General features: G+C 40.9%; 1 protein-coding gene across 4 annotated transcripts in view; it reads right to left on the reverse strand.

The window, feature by feature from the left end:
- Positions 1 to 17,973, reverse strand: part of Pdss2 (decaprenyl diphosphate synthase subunit 2) — a 218,033-nt gene that overhangs the window by 77,361 nt on the left and 122,699 nt on the right. For all 4 annotated transcript variants that reach the window (XM_040758279.1, XM_040758277.1, XM_040758278.1 and 1 more), the window contains one exon: positions 3,267 to 3,341. In XM_040758279.1, the coding sequence (XP_040614213.1) occupies positions 3,267 to 3,341 (75 nt within the window). The remainder of the gene's footprint in view (positions 1 to 3,266; positions 3,342 to 17,973) is intronic.

The following is a 17,973-nucleotide window of genomic DNA, read 5'->3' on the forward strand; positions in this document are numbered from 1 at the left end:
GAATCTCAAAGCAGTTCTGCGGTGAACTGGTTAGGGCCTGAGGAGGTTGAGCAACAGAGACCCACAGCATGAGCCTCACTTCCCATATGACCGCTGCCTGTGGCAACTTCTCAGTCATGCCAGAACACGCAACCCTGTGTGTGTGTTTGTGTGTGGGAGGGGCTGTGATCTCTCTCTCAGCCTCTGAAGTGATTCCCTTTACTGTAATGACAAGCACACTCAGGAAGGGTGGGGGCGGGTTCTGGTTAACTTAAATTGAACCTGGGGTGCAAATGGAGGCTGTATAAATCACTCCCACTGCTGTGGTCAACTGGGCACTTTTGTTTCTGAATCTTAACTTCTTCGAAAGATTCAAGTCTTTAAAGGACCTTGTTTGGGGGCGGGGCGGACGAACAAAGCATTGCTGTCTATTCTTTTGAGAAAATTCACTAGCTAATGAGAAAACCAGCAAACAGTGCTTGCGCAGTGCTTGCTCTGTCACATCAGTGACCCTTCAAAGTCTTCGTTGTTTCTTCTGCTCTCTTTCCAAACAGATGATATATTCTAAAAACTGCATGAAAATTGGAATTAAAAGAAAACAACCAACTACCCTGAGTTCAAATCTAACCCTCCAACCCTTAAACAAATTAATAAGTTTTAGACTTTAAACTCTGATGCTATTCATCAGCTCTAAATAAGAAGATATTCATCCATAAAATAAGATTATCTCACAAGTGTGACCTATTCATCTCATGATATGAACAATGTAACTGTAAAACCGATGATAGTTATTGTTGCTACTAATTAGGCTGTCTGATATACAGTACTTAACAGATGTTCACACAACTGTTAGTAAGGTGGGATAACTACAGTGCCCAACAGTAAGTTGGTAAACTAACCAAACCAGCAATAACACATTCACTTCAAGATCTTGAAGGCAAGGATGTAATTATATCACTAGACCCAAGATAAATGATAAATGGGTGTTTATTGTGGACAATTACACAGAAAAATACAAAGAACCACTGGAGCGTTTCCCTGCTCTTCCTACTGAATCTGTTGACCCACCAGAAAAAGCACAAATGAATGTCACACCTCAAAGCTCCTCTCTCTGCTTGCGTCAGTCTGAAGCCACACCCCAAGGGGTGTGACCGCCATTTCAGGTCCACAGACCAGATGCCTACACGTGTGTGTGGCACATACCTGTGACTTCAGGGTGAGAAGGCTAAGGAAGGCAGAGGCAGGAGGATTACATAGTTTGTGTATACTTCTTTTTGTTTTTTGAGACATCTCAGGCCTATATGTCATTTGTAGTTCAAGCCTTGAACTCTTGCAGACTGCTTTGAGTCCAAATACCCTAAAACCCAAAATGGACAGATATTAGTGAATACCTTATATGTTATTAAGTTGACCGCCTCAGAAACATTCCAGGTAAGAACAACGCCTCAACTGTACCAACAGGTCACCATGGTGATTATTTGGTGAGACCTTAGGTAAGCCTACCAGAAGCTATCAAAGTTTGTTAATGTAGATGAAAGTAGACTAAGAAGCACAGAGCAGTGATGTGCAAAGGGGTCAAGACTGGGCTGGTGAATCCCAGAGAAACAGCTGACCTGAACAAGGGGGAGATCTTGGACCCCAGACTGATGGCTGAGAGGCCAGCAAGGGACTGATCCAGACCCCTAAATGTGGGTGTCAGTGAGGAGACTAAGGCAATCTATGGGGTTTTGGGGTAGTAGATCAGTGTTTATCCCTGGCACACAAATGGACTTTGGGGACCCATCCCACAATGTGGATGCTTTTTCAATCTGGACATTCCCTAGGGAATTGGGTGGGGGGTTGAGGGGCTGGTGAGGGGGGAGTGGGTGTGGAGGGGAGGGAGCTGGGACTAACATGGGAAGCAAGTTTGTTCCTAATTTAAATATATAATAAAAAAGTGTAATAAAAAAAGAAAAAAAAAGAAGCTAAGAGCATAGGGCTTAGGTTCGAATCCTAGATAGTAAGTTGTATAACTTTGAAAATCATTCAATCTTTTCTAAACCTCTATCTTCGTATCTCAAAATGGGAGCAGCAGTCTCTCTTTCTCACTTTTGTGACAATCAAATGAAGAAGCAGGCAAATATTTCAAATGTCACCTGCTTAGCTGCATCATCTTCATATTATGTGCAAGGTAACTTCTGTTGAGGAGAGCTATACAATAACCCACCCTCTACCACTTGCTATTGCCCTTCAGTCTCAGAGACGGCTCCGCCTTTGAAAAACCCTGCAAACGGTCTGCTGTGCTGTACATCCTGTGAGGTCCCCACACACTGAGGTGCTGCTTAGGTGAGGTCAGTTATGCCTCTTGGGGATGGTGCTTCCCGGAATCAAATGCTAGCAGATGTTCAAGGTATAAAATTCTTCACATTTCACTAACCTTCCAGAGTTCCAGTTACTGCACATTAAAAAATTTTTTTCAAATCTAAGTTGCTCATGCCCTATGTTTCACTTCTAGTAAAATTTTGCCTTTATTTTTTTTCAAGTGGACGTGTTAATGCTTAAGATGCATATTTTTTTCTAATTTGCAGTGAGTGAAATCTTGCTACTCTAGGAGTTAAGGAAGCTACAATAATGAGATACTGAGAAAAATCCCTTCTAACAGTAGGTATTATGGTAAATGACTGTGGTGGGCAATGAAGCATGCGTTTCATATCTCATCTCCCACTGAAATGAAATAACTGCATTTTAAGGAAATAAAACCTAACCTTTCTTGAGATGACCTGTTAAATGAGTCAAAAAGCCCTAATTCCAAACCTATAAAATTAATCAAAACAATCCAAGTGTGCAACAGTCCTATTTCTATCGAATAGGCTCTGACGCCGTCAATTCTGGACCTTGGATAGAAAAGCCATTCTGCTCTCACCCCACCCTTCCTGACAGCCAAGCCTGAGCTCACTGACACAGAGCCCTCTTTCTCCGGAGAGCGGCTGGGCCCAGCCCCTCAGCATAAGCGCTCCTTCCTGCCAGCAGCCCCTTATGACGGTGCTACCTGCCAGCCAGCAGTGCCCTGGTGTCTGCCCGGCTGCTGAGGACTGAACAGATTGAGATTCCAGCCAGAGGAGAAGAGGTTGCATTAATTGGCTAAAGCTGGTGTGTACTGAGCATATGGCCATGAATTTGTGGCCAAAACACTAACCAAAAAAGAAAGACAGAAAAAAGAAAAATCACATACAATTTAAACACAAAACAAGAAAGAAATGCTTGCTGTCTGTGCTTTTGACCTTGTCAGTGAGCCTCAAATTCTGTACCTTGGCTGAAGCAGAGTTTTCCCGGTATACTCCTTGCACCAAGTCCATAAGAGCACTTGCTAAAAGTTCCGAAACCTAAAAGACAAGAAGAAAAAAAAAAACTGAACAATTCAAAGGTGTAGCTCCATTTTTTTTTTTAACTCTAGGAGGTTTAGTCACAATGCAGGATTTGTGTCTGACAGAAAAACTGGCGTGATGTGCAAAGATTTTTGGCAAATGGATTGCCCACCTGGATATTAAAGCTGTGATTCAACATTTTTCTAGTCATAATTCAAGCAAAAAGAATATCTTACAAGCATAGCAATTCACTAATATACATGAAAATCCAGTAACATCCATTTTGAACATCATTTTAAATTTCAGATAACAAATGAACTACTACTAGCTCAATTTATTTTCTGTATGTTTATTTCTGTCAAGTGTATTTTTTTTCAGAACACCATTCTGGGAGCCATTACAATGCTTATTTTCATACAACTAGGAACAGACAACAGTAAGAAAATGGCTCCCCTTTCAAAAGTTTGTTCTGTTAAACTTAAAATACACCATGAATTTGGACGTGGAAATGTACCTTTTAATCTCAGCACCAAAGGCAGTCAGATCTCTGTGAGTTCCAGGCCATCCTGGACTACACAGCAAATTCCCACACAGTCACAGCTACAAAGAAAGACCCTGTCTCAGAAAAACTCAATCGCTGTGGGGTAGTCACCAGAGAAGACCGCTCAGGCATGGGTTAAGACAACAGAAAGTCTTTATTAGCCAGCCTGTGACTGTACTGAGTGTTCAGGGTTCCTGAAAGCCCATGGATTTTTCTCAAGGAGAGCTTTTAAGCACAAAACCATGTTCTAGGTTGACATACTTCAGTCAACAACAGCAGTACAAGCAGATCTACAGAAGCCAAAAAGCAAGGTTAGTAGGTTTAGAGACTTTTCCATAATTAAGGACTTCCATGGATTAGGCCTTAGTCTTTGTTTTGGCAAGTGGTGTTGTCTACAAGTTGAGTCTTATAGCCTAAATAGTACTTCCATCATGGAGTCAGTTGTGGTAAGGTCTTGGGGCTTACTAAAGTCTGGAGCCCTGGTATACCACCAACAATAAAAAAAAAAAAGCGCCACGGGACCTCTGGATCAAATATACCATAACACTGAAATTTTTGACATGACTATAAATATTGAGAACAAATTTAGCAAAACTGTTATTATTTAAGGCTCAACTACAAGAAAACAAACAAAAATCAAACCCAAGCAAAATCAAATGTATTGAACTTGTTTCACAATGTGAAACAAGCGAACAGTAAGAGGTCTCTTTGTAATTGTTCACACGAAGCATCTTAATTCAAGAGGATAAAATAGCTGGATAATTGGTAATGTTCAACGCAACCATTCCAAACAGAGTTCCTCAAGGCAGCCCCACACTCTCCTCACCACTCTTCACACAGGGTCTATTTAACCTCCTATGTTACACAGCCTGGATCTGGTTTCTACTCTTGGCTTCCTAAAGTTCTGCTTCTTTCTAACTGAATTAAAGGATTTTGTTTCAGCTTTTATCACTGCTGTAACTGAAGTAAGCCAAGGGATACACACTCAAACATGAAGATGCTTTAATCTTGGGGATCTTGTATTTAATAAGCATTTTCTTAGAGGCAAACGACATCGATTTGAAGAAAGACTTGCTTTAAAATGTTAACACACGACCATTTATGTCTATTTATATTCACAATGCACACTGCTACTGATAGGGAAATTTGCTGATTAAAGGCATATTTTTTCTAGCCCTGCACTGGAGCTAATTTGTAAGACCCATATCCAGCCCTCCTCTTCTTGAAATCACATTGTCCTTTAGGTAACTAAATACTTAAAGGAATATTATAGCTATGTAAGCTACAGAGGAACTGGAAGCACAATGATCCTACAATACTACCAGATGTGCTGAGTTATTTAAGTGGGGAATAAAGAAAAATGAATGGATGTTTTTCTCCTGGAAGTATCAGATAAGCCCTATTCTCAAACCCAGAAGGATTGAATATCGCCAATAGGTCTATGAAAGACTGTAACTAAGCGTACAGCATCAGATCAGATTTCAGTTCATACAAGCAACATCCCAAGATCTCCCTGATGGCTGGACACATAATACAGATCAATCACTCACTAAGAGATGCTATGGTTTTGAAACAGTTGGAGCTCTGAGACCAGGACTGGTAATGGGAAGAGAGATTTATAAAGAGAAAGTCCAATATGACATGTCAAAATGATGGCATGAACTTTTAACAGCAGATCTGGCTCTGGATAACCCAGAAATTTACCCCCCCTGAAATTCCAGACAAGGCAGAAGCAACAAAAACATCTTTTTTTCTGATTCTCTTTCTCTTAACACAATTGGTATGCTCATAGTTTATAAATGACCTGTACTTACAAGAGGTTGCATCTGAACATATACCTATATAGCCATGGCAACCAGAAATGAGAAAAAAAAAAAAAGAGGAAGGGACAGCATGAAGGACAGGAACAGCTTAAAGGATTTGACTGTAAACTAGGCTAATCTGTCCACTGTACATGTAAATGTCTTTTCACAGCCTGGAATGTTAATTTAAATAATCATATCAACGAATAATGGATTTAATTGTCATCCTGCTTTAAAACTGCAAATATTTATATAGAGAACTCATTCATAATGCAGCAAATTTATTTAACATTTGTTTGTTTTTGAGACAGGGTTTCACTATGTAGTGCTGGCTGGAACTCACTATGTGGGTTAGACTGGCCTTGAACTCACAGAGATCTTCCTGTCTCTGCCTTTGGAGTGCTGGAATTACAGGCATTTCTGGCTCAGATTCTTAAACAAACCAACCAACCAACCCTATTTTATTTATGTGTATGTATGTGTGTGCTTGCTTGTTTGTATGTGTACCTCGTGGTTACACATGTCCAGGGAGCCAGAAGAGGGTCCCTTGGGACTGGACTTACAAGCAGCTCACAGCTGCCTGATGTGGGTACAAGAACCAAATCCTGATTCTCTGCAAGAACAGCAAATGCTCTTAATCCTTGGGTCATCTCTTCCATCCCAATTTAAGATTCTTGGGAAATAACTTAAATCACCAAAAATGCTTGTGAAGGGCTGGCAAGAGCGGCCCAGAGTGTAAGGCTGCCCAGCTGACAGTAAGTTCAATCCCGGAGACCCACATGGTGGAAAGTCACCAACTCCCACAAGCTGTCCTTTGACTACCATATATACACTCTGTGTGACTTTAATGTAATGTTAAATGTTGTGTGTGTGTGTAATTAAAACTATTTTTTTTAAAGGGCTGCTGAAGATAATAGTCCCCAGAGGAGAATCTAGGACCTAAAAACCAAATTCAAGACTTCCTCTCCAGGCTTCCTGGTACTCCAGACAAGAACAACCCTTGAGAAAAATTCAAGGAGCTTGTTCTTCAGGTCCAGGGAAAAGCGAAGTGTCTCAACTGGAAGCAGCTGGGAACCCAGGGGAAAGGCAACACAAGAGAACAGAGTAGATACCAAGAATGAGAGTGTCTTCCTTCTGTTCCTGGGCTGGCTATGCATTTCTGTTGTGAGCAATTCTGAGCTATGGTTTCTGTAAAATGTAAGATGAAGGGGGATGCAGAAGATGGTTTGTAAGGGTTCTATGTAGCTCGAAAATTCTACCAGAAACAAAAGTCACAGCTAGGTGTGGTGGCATATGCCGTTAATTTCTGCCTTTGAGAAGCACATCTCTGAGTTCGAGGCCAGCCTGGTCTACAGAGTGAGTTCCAGGACAGTCATGGCTACAGAGAGAAACCCTGTCTGGAAAAACCAAAGGAAAAGAAAAGCACATGTCAGCATTTGTAATTAGGCCAGACACTAGTGGCTTCTGCATTGCTATGAAGCAAAGGACTTGACAGAAACAGCTTCAAGGAGAGAGCTGTTTGGCTCATGGTTTCAGAGTGTCCACTTCCTAAGAAAAAACCAGGGCTGTGGGAGCACATGGCACAAGAGTATTTACATCACAGTAGTTAGGAAGCAGATAGTGAGCGCAGATCCATAAGGGTCTAACCAAATCCCCTACTTCCTTTAGCTAGGCCCACTTCTTGAAGTTTCCAAAATGTCCCAAAATAATGACACAAGCCAAAGCCCAACAAGTGTCTCCATGATGCTCGGGGACATTGCCAAGTTATATGCAAACTACCTCTCCCCATCACTAAATATTTTTGAGTTTTAAATTTTATTTTACTTTTATAAATTATTTTTGTTTTTTGTTTTTCGAGATAGGGTTTCTCTGTGGCTTTGGAGGCTGTCCTGGAACTAGCTCTTGTAGACCAGGCTGGCCTTGAACTCACAGAGATCCACCTGCCTCTGCCTCCTGAGTGCTGGGATTAAAGGCGTGTACCACTACTGCCCCGGCTTGCTTTTATACTTTTTTTATATTTTGAAATGAATACAATCACCCCTTCCTTCTCTCCGGCCCCTCCAATGCACCTCCTTGCTCTCTCCCAAATTTGTGACCTTTTTTCTTTAAGTGTACACACACACACACACACACACACACACACACACACACACACACACACACACACCCTTTCTCTGTCACTCTCTTTAGTAAATATATAAATATAACCTGCTAACTGTACATAATGTTGGATGTATAATTTCAAGGCTGACCACTTTGCGTTGCATAACCAACTGGGCGGTGGGCTCTCCCCTGGGGAGGACTATTTCCTCCATGCTCAGCGTCCTTAGTTGCCTGTAGCTCCTTTTCTAGTTCTATGGCTCCATGCAGTTTCCTCCTTCCATATCAGCATGCAGCCGCGCGGTGGTGGCGCATGCCTTTAATCCCAGCACTCGGGAGGCAGAGGCAGGCGGATCTCTGTGAGTTCGAGGCTGGGCTGGACCGACAGCCTCAAAAACAATACAGAGAAACCCTGTCTTGTAAAATTAAAAAAAAAAAAAAACCACATCAGCATGCTAGTAGGTATCGTCCTTGTTCAGGTTTTATTCCTATGCTATATTTTTACCTATCAGCCCGTCATGAATATCCCTCTGTGATGATTTTCTTCTTTCCCTTTTGGTGCTACTGGGGAGTGACCCAGGGCCTCGTTTATGTTAGACATTCTACCACTGAGCTATATTCAAGCCTGTCTTTTACTTCGTCTTGAGGACGGGTTTTGTTAAATTACCTAGGATGCTCTTGAACTAACTCTAGCCCTGGCAGGCCTTGAAACTGTGATCCTCCTGTTTCAGCTTTCTGAGTAGCTGGGATTATAGGCTACACTATCAGATCCATCTGAATTTCTACTAATCCTTTCTCTGTGAAACTTTCTGGACTCATCTCTCTTGGTTCTAAGGCATGGAGAATGACAATAGAACTATTTCCATTGAAAATCATTATGACTCATGGCCTACCTCGGTAGTAAGCAGTTGATAGAAGTTGTAGTTGAATCAACTAAAGGTAGCATGGCTAGGACTGGGCATGTAGCTTCGTGGTAGAGAACTTGCTTAATATGCACAAGGATCTGGGCATCACAAGGAAAACCTAAACCAAACCACAGCAAAAGAAAACAATGCTGAGTCCTCATTCCTGAAAATGACAATAAACTGTCTTCACAAAAAAAAAAAAAAAACAGAAATTGAGAAAAGTAGAAGGTGGTAAGAGAAAAGCAATTACAACCTCCCTTAGAAAAAAGTCCTTACATTGCTATATAGAGATGTCTGAAAATATTCTTAAAGAAAAAAAAAGGCTGGAGATAAAACAGAATAATCTGATAGGTATTTTAAAAGCAAAATGAGGTCAGTATGTGCTTTATATACAAAGAAGAAATCAGAAGGGGAAACAATAATGTAAAAGTTATAGACTAGAAAATTTTTGTTTAAAAATTCCAACCTTTTGGAATCACTCATACTTAAAATGTCTAAATTATACTTGCTTAAACAAATCACATATTATATTCCCACCCCCTTTTTATTATGCTGCTCTTGTAACTGGGAAAAATAATGAAATAACAAGTTTTCCCCCTTGGGAGAGGGCCAGCATATTCTGTTTTTATTCTCTGAGGGAATTCAAGCTGAGTTATGTCCACAAACTGATTTACAGGATATTGTCAATCAATAGTTTCTAGAGTAGCCAAAAATGAGATCAGTAGGTGTGGTGTAGACAAGTTGTGCCTTTCTCAATAAGTGTGATTCTGGAGTCCTGTCAGCCAGCAAGTGACAGATGGACTGAATTCAAGAGTGCTGTGAATGGCTAGTGTACCAGACCAGCTTGGATTAAAAGCTAAAGCAAAATATAACTAAATCTTTAGGGAAAAAGGTAACTATAGACTAGTGTGGCTCCAGTAGGGCTCAATAGGTTGATCTGCTGTGGTAAGGTCATATGGCTGTATCCAATTCAATTCGAAAGGGTTGTTGTGTGGGGTTGGAGAGGTGGATCAGTGGACAAAAGCTGCTCTTCCAGAGGACCTGAGTTTGACTCCTAGCATTCATGGGCAGTTCCCAACTGTCTATAACTCCAGTTCCAGGGGACTTCACACCTCCTATCCTTTGCAGTAGCAGGCATGCATGTGGTACACAGACATACATGCAGGGAAAACACCAATAAGCACAAATAAAATCAAATCTAAAAAGTTATTATTGTGTGTGTCTATGACGTGTGTGTGTGTGTGTGTGTGTGTGTGTATACATATGCTAGAGCTTTTGTGTATAGGTTACAAGAGTTGGCTCTCTCCTCCTGTCTTTATCTGTGCTCAAGAGATCAAAAGCAGGTCACAAGGTGTGTGGATAGCAAGAACCTTTACTCACTGAGCCATCTTGCTGGCCCTTGAAAGGTTATTTTTAGTGACAGTTTTTACTACATTTATGACAATGTGGAAAAACAAAGCAATATGGAGCTCATTGTTCTATGTAGGAGGTATATGAACACAGAGCACCCCAGCCTTTACTACTCTTAACAGCTGTTATAAAAGCAAACAGTTTTGAATGCACATCTGTGATGCTGACAGCATTAATCACACACCAATTTACAGCACTCCTAGATCCTCCCCCTTGAAAAACAGAAGCAAAGGCAAAAATACTCTCAGGGAAAAGTACATTTTCCAGGCTGGGGATGTAGCTCAGCTTGCTAACTAGGTAGAGTGCTTTGTCTACTATGCAAAGACCCTGGGCTTGTTCACTAGCATTGCAAAAAACCAGGTGAGGTGGTACACACACAATCCCTGCACTTGGAAGGCAGAAGCAAGAGGGCCACAAATTTAAGGTCATCCTAGGGAACTTACAGGCTGTCTCAAAGGAATAAACAAAAACTCCAGTAAATTGTCACATACATTTATTTTTTAAAGACAGGTTCTATCCGGAACTCTCCACATAGACCAAGCTGACCTTGAATTTACAGACATCCATTTGCCCCTGCCTCCTGAGTGTTGGGATTAAAACTGTGCACTGGCCTGGCTTTAAAACATTTTAGGGAAAATGTGGTTTTAGCATAAATATAGGTCATCCATACTGTCAGGAAAATATAAAATTACAGATAAAGAGGGGGGGTTGGAGAGATAGCTCAGTGGTTAAGAGAACTTGTGGTTCTTGCAGAGGACCTAGGTTTGGCTCCCAGCACCCACATGGCAATTTACAACCATCTGTAACTCCTGCTCCAGGGGATCTGACATGGAATTCATCTTTGTATTTAGGAGGTATATGAATGCAGAGTATGCTCTTCTGGCCTCTGAGGGTGCTAGGCGCACATGTGGTACATAGAAAATAATATTAAATCTTAAAAGAGAGAGAGAGAGAGAGAGAGAGAGAGAGAGAGAGAGAGAGAGAGAGAGAGAGAGAGAGAGAGAGAGAGAAGAAATAGAGTTAGAGGAAGCTTAGGGTTTCTGAGCAGTGGGGATAGGTTTTTAGTTCTCTTAGCACAAAGGAAGCACAGGCATGAGAGACCAAGTCCAGGGTGAGGTGTGAGGGCCTGGGTAAGTACAGTAAGTAGAGACTGATGATACTATCTAATATCTGTAAGGTTCTTTATCATTTACAAACTGGGTTCAAACACCTTGTCTTGTTTCAGGTGGATTCAGTTCCAGTGCTCAGTGAGAGCTTCCAGGCTGGCAGCCTCACTGAGGCAGTGACCTCTGAAGAACACAGGGAGCAGTAACTGTGGCCAAATAGGGGTGAAAGCTACTCAGCCACCAGCTGGGCACAAACGGCCCAGATGAGCCCCAGTCTGCATGGTGATTAATGTAAACGAGTGGCTTTGTACAGCCATGGCTGGAGTCTATGAAGCAAGGCTCTCCACTCCATCCTATCAGAGCAGAAGCAGGCTTAATGAAGACGCTGATGAAAGGTCTACTACAATAAACACATCACTAACTTAGAAGTTCTGGAGGGGGGCTATTTGAAGGGAAGCTTTTCGATGCTGCCAGGCATGTAAGGCCTTGCGTTTCTGTGGGAGGGGTGACAATCTGTTCTGCAGAGCTGAAGTTCTGGCTAAGGAGGGACAGCAGACAGAAATGGCACGGCCATCAGGACAGGTGCAGCAAAAATTCTGCAAATTGATAATCTTCACCTTTAATTTAGAGCAGCTGATACAATGGTTAATAAACTACTGGCTAATAAAGGTTTTGGAAAACTTCAGGTGACTAAATGAAAGTATAAAATCACAATAAACGAAATTTGAAGTAGCTCACAAGCTCAAGAAAATAGAGTAGCAAGTGCTGAGATTTCATTCTGCATTGGCTAGTGCACTCACTGCACAAATGCTTGCTGATATGGTTGGCTCTGCTCACAAAACTAGTCTCATTAAGTTACAATTCCCTTAATAAGGATCAGCAAGAGGGCTCATGAGCAAAGGTGCTTGCCACCAAGCCTGACAACTGGAGCTCAATCCTGAAGGTCCACAGGGTGCAAGTGTAACCAACCAGCTTGACAGATGAAATGCTTGGGTAGCCAACACATGCCACCATGCCTTTAATCGTAGCACTGAGGTAGAGGCAGGTGGATCTCTGTGAGTATTAAATCAGTCTGGTCTATACAGTGAGATATTACCTAGTTTGTTACCCAAAATCTTAAAAAAAAGGCAATCCAAAAAATTTGCTACTTTTTGAATAAAGGTATTTATTTTGCCATTGGCCACTGACTGTCTACCATTGATCAAAGCCAAATAAGCACCAATTTAAATGCCAAATTGGATCTTGAAAAAAGGGGCAATTAAAACCTTAAAATTTTGCATAAAAGGGAAAAATGAGATGCTTGTGGAAAAATTGTATTGCTAGAAAGACTATAAATAAGTGTTGAGACCTGAATGGCTATTAAAAAAAAAGAAAAAAGAAAAAGAGGCGATTCTGATACCATGGGAACTGCTGAAGATGAAGTCCATTGTATCTAGGATGTCACACTCAGTGCCTTGGCAGAATTTTAAAAGAATTGCGATTTGCCTATTTTCTTTAATGCGGATGATAATATCCATGTTGCTTACAGTGCTTCACCTAGGATTCTTCTAAAAGGTGTCAGCTGAAAGATGGAGAATGCTGCCTTGTACAGTAGCTTTCAGAGTGTGTAAAGTGCAACCTCACAATAAGGCCTACATGCGCATTACATATGCACTTCCACAGTTCAGTTGTCAGTTCCCTTCTAACTGAACTACCCTAGAAGGCAGGCATTTGCACTTCCACAGCATCCCTAGGTTCGTACTGTAAAAAGAGGTCTGGAAATACATGCATGACTCTTGTGCTAAAACCCACACAGCTTGTCTAAAACTATACTTGTATTTTTCCCAAACACCTTTGAAGCTCTTGAAAAACCTAGGCTTCAAGGAAACTCTGAACAGTGTGTTCTCCTGGTACTGTCTTCCAAAAATTAGGAAATTTGCCCTTCCCTTCTCAAAGACAATGACATGGTAAAAATTTGGGGATGGTAACATTATCCTCTGAGATAGTCTGTGGTCAGAAACTCTTCAGATTATTAGGATACATAGTTGGCGTTTTCTTGGAGGGGTGGTAGATTGAACACAGCATCCTGTACAGGCTAAGCACATATATATCCTCTATTATGAAGTTCACCCCAGATCTACAAATGGCTTTTTATTATTTGTTTTTGTTCACTGAAACAGGGTTTTGCTATGCAACCCACTGGCTGGTTTGGAATAGATATATAGGCCAAATTGGCTTCTAAACTCCAAAACCACAAAAGCAAAAAAGTCATTGGCGGTGAGGAGGTGTTATTCACAGTGTAACTCTAGTTATAATAGGTCTTAACAATAAAACCCTGGAGTCAGATATTAGGAGGTGAAAGTTGAAAGACTAGTGAAGCAAAGTAGCCAGCCACTAGAGCTCTTACCTCTACGAAATCCTCAGACTGAAAAGAGACTGAGCTCCTGTCTCCTCCCGCCTTATCACTTTCTCTCTCCACCAGCCATATCACTTCCTGTCTGTCTGTACAGACCTCCAAACCTCTAGGGTTAGCTAGTGGTTAGCTCCACCCTCCGATCTTCAGGCGAGCTTTATTTGTAGAGTACAAACAAGATATCACCCTAACACAGACCATTAGGCAGACACCAGGCACATGATAGTATACAAAGACCACACACAGACACACATGCAGACTGGTGAAGGCAAAAGCAAAGGCTCATACCTCTGGCCTCAGGGCCACACCTATACAAAACCTATATAAGGTGTCATTCAGCCATAAATAGTTATATAATGGATTTTATCACTGGTTGCCTTAAGGTTTCCTGGATATCAGGTGTCAGTCATCTTTTCCAGATCATAGTTTTCCAAAACACCCACTATTAGCCATCTTGGTTCAAACTGTGTATCCATATCAGTGCCATGTTGTCTAAACATGTGCCCTGGCCCTGTGCTCCCAAAACCCAGTTCTCAAGTGTGTGCCCGCCCATAGCCAGTTTATAATCTGCTTTCCTCTTCTCACCCATAATGTCAAGACAGTTTATTACAGCATGATGATAAGGGATGTAAATAGACAGTGGCCAAAGGACCAACACAGAGGAAAACTGTTGTAGTACAGCTGATTACACCATGAACCTAGACTGTGTTATTTACTGGAAAAACCTGTTTCTAGTTGTGATGTGATTCAGCCCAAGCACACACCTTTAATTCAAGACCTTTCTGCTTGAATATTGCAAGCAGGATTAAATAAAGTCAACTACAGGTCAAGACGAGGAACAAGAAACCAGTCGACAGGAAGTGAACGTAGGATCACCAGGAAAAGGCCATAGAGACTAAGAGGGAGTCAGGGGGATGGATACAGAGATGCACAGGAAGTAGAAGGGAGGGACATTCAGTTTGAGGAATCTTGTTTGAGATGGCTCAGGAGGAAGAGGAGGCTTCTGGGACACTGGTTGAGGAGGAAGGTCAGCAGGATGCTTTCTCTGCCCCTCTGAGCTAGCAGACTTTTACCCTAACATCTGGCTCCCAACTGGAGACTTTATTGGTAAAATCAAATGATTGAGATTTTGTTAAAAACAACAGAAAACACTCTCTCAGAATGAGAGTAGACAATGGCTTAGAAGATCAAAATGGTTTTTAAATTATAACTTCACTGCTTAGCATAATGCACATAAGATATTTTGTTGTGTGCAAATACCACTCTAAGATGTGAATTAGTTGCATGAAATCGTAACTATTTCAAAATAAATTTGAAGTTATCACTTTGCTGCATCATCATTCTCAGAAATTTATATCAGTCTATTAGCATATGTATTTTAAAGTACCCTGACAGTGAAGTCAGTAAGTTTTTCCATATGCATCTACCATGAAGAGTGAACTCAACCGATGAACTGAACTGTTGTTACAGTTCTGGAATATGCTTGAAATTCTTCAAATCTACGACATATCTAAAAGGTCTTGGATTCCCTACGTATGCCTGACTTTATTAACTTGACTTGAGTATTTTGTTGTCATCCACATACAATGCCATTTTCACACCAGGATCAAGTTCTATGTTGCCAGTTGTGACTCCTACAACTCTTGGAATTAGAGAATATCAGAACTGTCGAGAATCCACATGATGGACATGATGTTGCCTTGATTTTATAGATAGGAAAACTAAAAGCAAAAAGTAACTTGCTTTTGCTTATTAGTTACTTCCCTAAAGTACTCTATGAAGTCTCCTTGATGTTGTAGTAAAATATTTATCTCACTATGTATGAGTTAAGAGTTAAGGTGCTACAAATGTCAGGATTGATAAGTAGTCTACAGAAAAAAATGGCTGACTTAAACTCCAACTTCTGAGAGTGTTAAACAATAGGAAGAGAACAGGAGAGAAGAAGAGAAGGATGGATGGGAGAAGAGAAAAGGAAAGCAGCTCAAGCTGAGGATATAGCTAGCTCAGTTGGTATGATGCTCACCTAGCATGCATAAAGCCCTTTTTTGTTGTTGGTTTTTCTATTTGTTTTTCAACATAGGGTTTTTCTGCATAGCCCTGGCTTTCCTGGAGCTTGCTTTGTCGAGTAGGCTGTCCTCAAACTCTGAGACCCCCTGCCTCCTGGGTGCTGGGATTAAAGAAGTGCACCTCCACACTTGTCAGGCCTTTTGAGACGGGGTCTCTATTATGTAACTCTGGCTGGCCAGATACAGACCAGGCTGGCCTCAAACTGAAAGATCTGTCTGCTTCTGCCGCCTGAGTGCTGGGATTAAAAGCATACATCACCACATTGAACAAAGCAGTGCATTTGATCCCTGAACTGCATAAACAGGATGTGATGGTTTATACTATAATCCTAGCACTTGAGACCCTGCCTTAAACAACAGCAGCAGTACCTTAGTAAACCAAAGCCAAAGTTAGACACTTCCATTTTCTGCTGTGTTCTGCTACATCTCACCTCTATAAAACAGGTAAGTACTAGTTGGTGTTTCCTCATCTCTTATGGACTGACTATTGTCTGAAAATGGCCCTAGAACAAAGGCAATTAGAGATATCTAGCTGGGTGGGATGGCATAAATCTAAAATTTCAATATTTAGGAGGATGAGACAGGAGGATGGCAGGTTTGAGGGTAGCCGAGGCCACACAGTAAGACCCTGTCTTAATTTAAAAAAGAGAGAAATGAAAAAAAGACAAACTGTATGAATAGCAACAAATAAATGTATTTTCAAAATGCTTAAAAAGAAACATCTCAACACAGCCATCCTTTCTAAGAGCCCTCACTTTAATGTCTTCACAGTTAGAGTATCAGAACCCACCTTGGGGTCAGGCATTTGTCAGTTAATGACCTGCTGGACTAATGGCCTTAAGCTTTGCCTTGGGCACACAACTCCAGCAGGTCATTAGCTGCCACAAGAGCTCTCCCCAGTCACTATTGTTAAATAAATAAAATCTGCCCCTGGGCTCAGGCTCTATAAAGCCAACTTTGGCTGGTAGTGATTTTTTTTTTTCCTTGAGTGTTCCCAACTCTAATAGAGTTAAGAAAATGATGGAAATGCTAAGACAAAATTTATATCAATACAAATGAGCTATTAATGAAAAGTGGCCTTAGTCGATCCTTTGAATTCTCTTAGGATTTCTTTTTCATGTTGGTAGAATAGAGCAGGCATCATATTACAAATATACTACAGTTTGCAACTACTCTGCAAGTCAGTTGTTTAGAGCTTGAACAATACTTCTCTAACAAAAAAAAAGTTATCAAGAGATGGCCTACAAGAGCTTGGTTACTTCATGAGAAATGCCATCTTCTTATAATTCAAAAAGGATGGCTAGAAATCCAAACTCTTATAATATTTGCAATTAAATGAATAGTGTGTGTGCGTGGAAACCAAATATTTGTTAAATTGTCTTTAAGTGTTGTCTTAGTAAAAGGATGAGGGTACATACATATATTCTATTTTAGGATTATTTCATTTTTAGCTATAATTCCCTATCCCCCTCTCCACTTTTAAAATTTTGAGATAGGGTCTCATACAGACCAGTCTGGCTTCAAACTTGTTATGTAATGGACAATGACATGAAACTCATGATGTTCTCTTGCTTCTACCTCCCAAGTGTGAGGATTAGTCATACATTACCATGCCTTAATTTTCTTTTTCTTTTAAAATTTATTTAGCTTTCATAGTGCTAGAGGGTGGTACTCATACTACTGAAGGAGAAAGTAATCATCAGTCTCACCAGTTGGGAAACCTACAAGTTACAATAATGACTTTGCCTGACAAGATATGCTGACAGGTATAATGGTATAAATGTTATATGAATAACCAATAACTTTCTGATTGGCTCTAAGGCCCACTCCATGAGATGGAACCCATTCTTGGCACTGTTTACAGGGTTAAGAACCTGGGGCTAGGTAGTTCATGGGCCCTAGGGGAGAACCTAATACTATTACACTGTTAAATAGGCATAGTAGTATAATGACTACTAATGACTTATTGCTATACTCAATCAGTACATCTCTCAACTCTCATCACAAAAGCTTCTTCTTGTAGGAGATGACAATTAACACTGAGATAATCAACTAGTCAATATGCAGAATACATGAGACTGTGGAGTTCTTAGTCCTAAATGTGATGTATGTGTATATCATGATTCTTCCCTCAAGACTCAGGGAACTTTGGGGAGTAGGGGGTGGAAAGAGCCAGACATCAAAGATGATTTCAAAATAACAATGTTTTCCAGACACATATTTCCAGACACATATCCAGGGCAGTTGCATGTATGAACACACAGTGATTTTGTAAACCAGACAAAATCCTAGCATTGGTGAGTAAGGTGGGCACAGAATCCCATCACT

Source organism: Mesocricetus auratus, unplaced genomic scaffold (assembly GCF_017639785.1).
Source record: "Mesocricetus auratus isolate SY011 unplaced genomic scaffold, BCM_Maur_2.0 Super-Scaffold_100018, whole genome shotgun sequence".
NCBI classification, from domain to species: domain Eukaryota; kingdom Metazoa; phylum Chordata; class Mammalia; order Rodentia; family Cricetidae; genus Mesocricetus; species Mesocricetus auratus.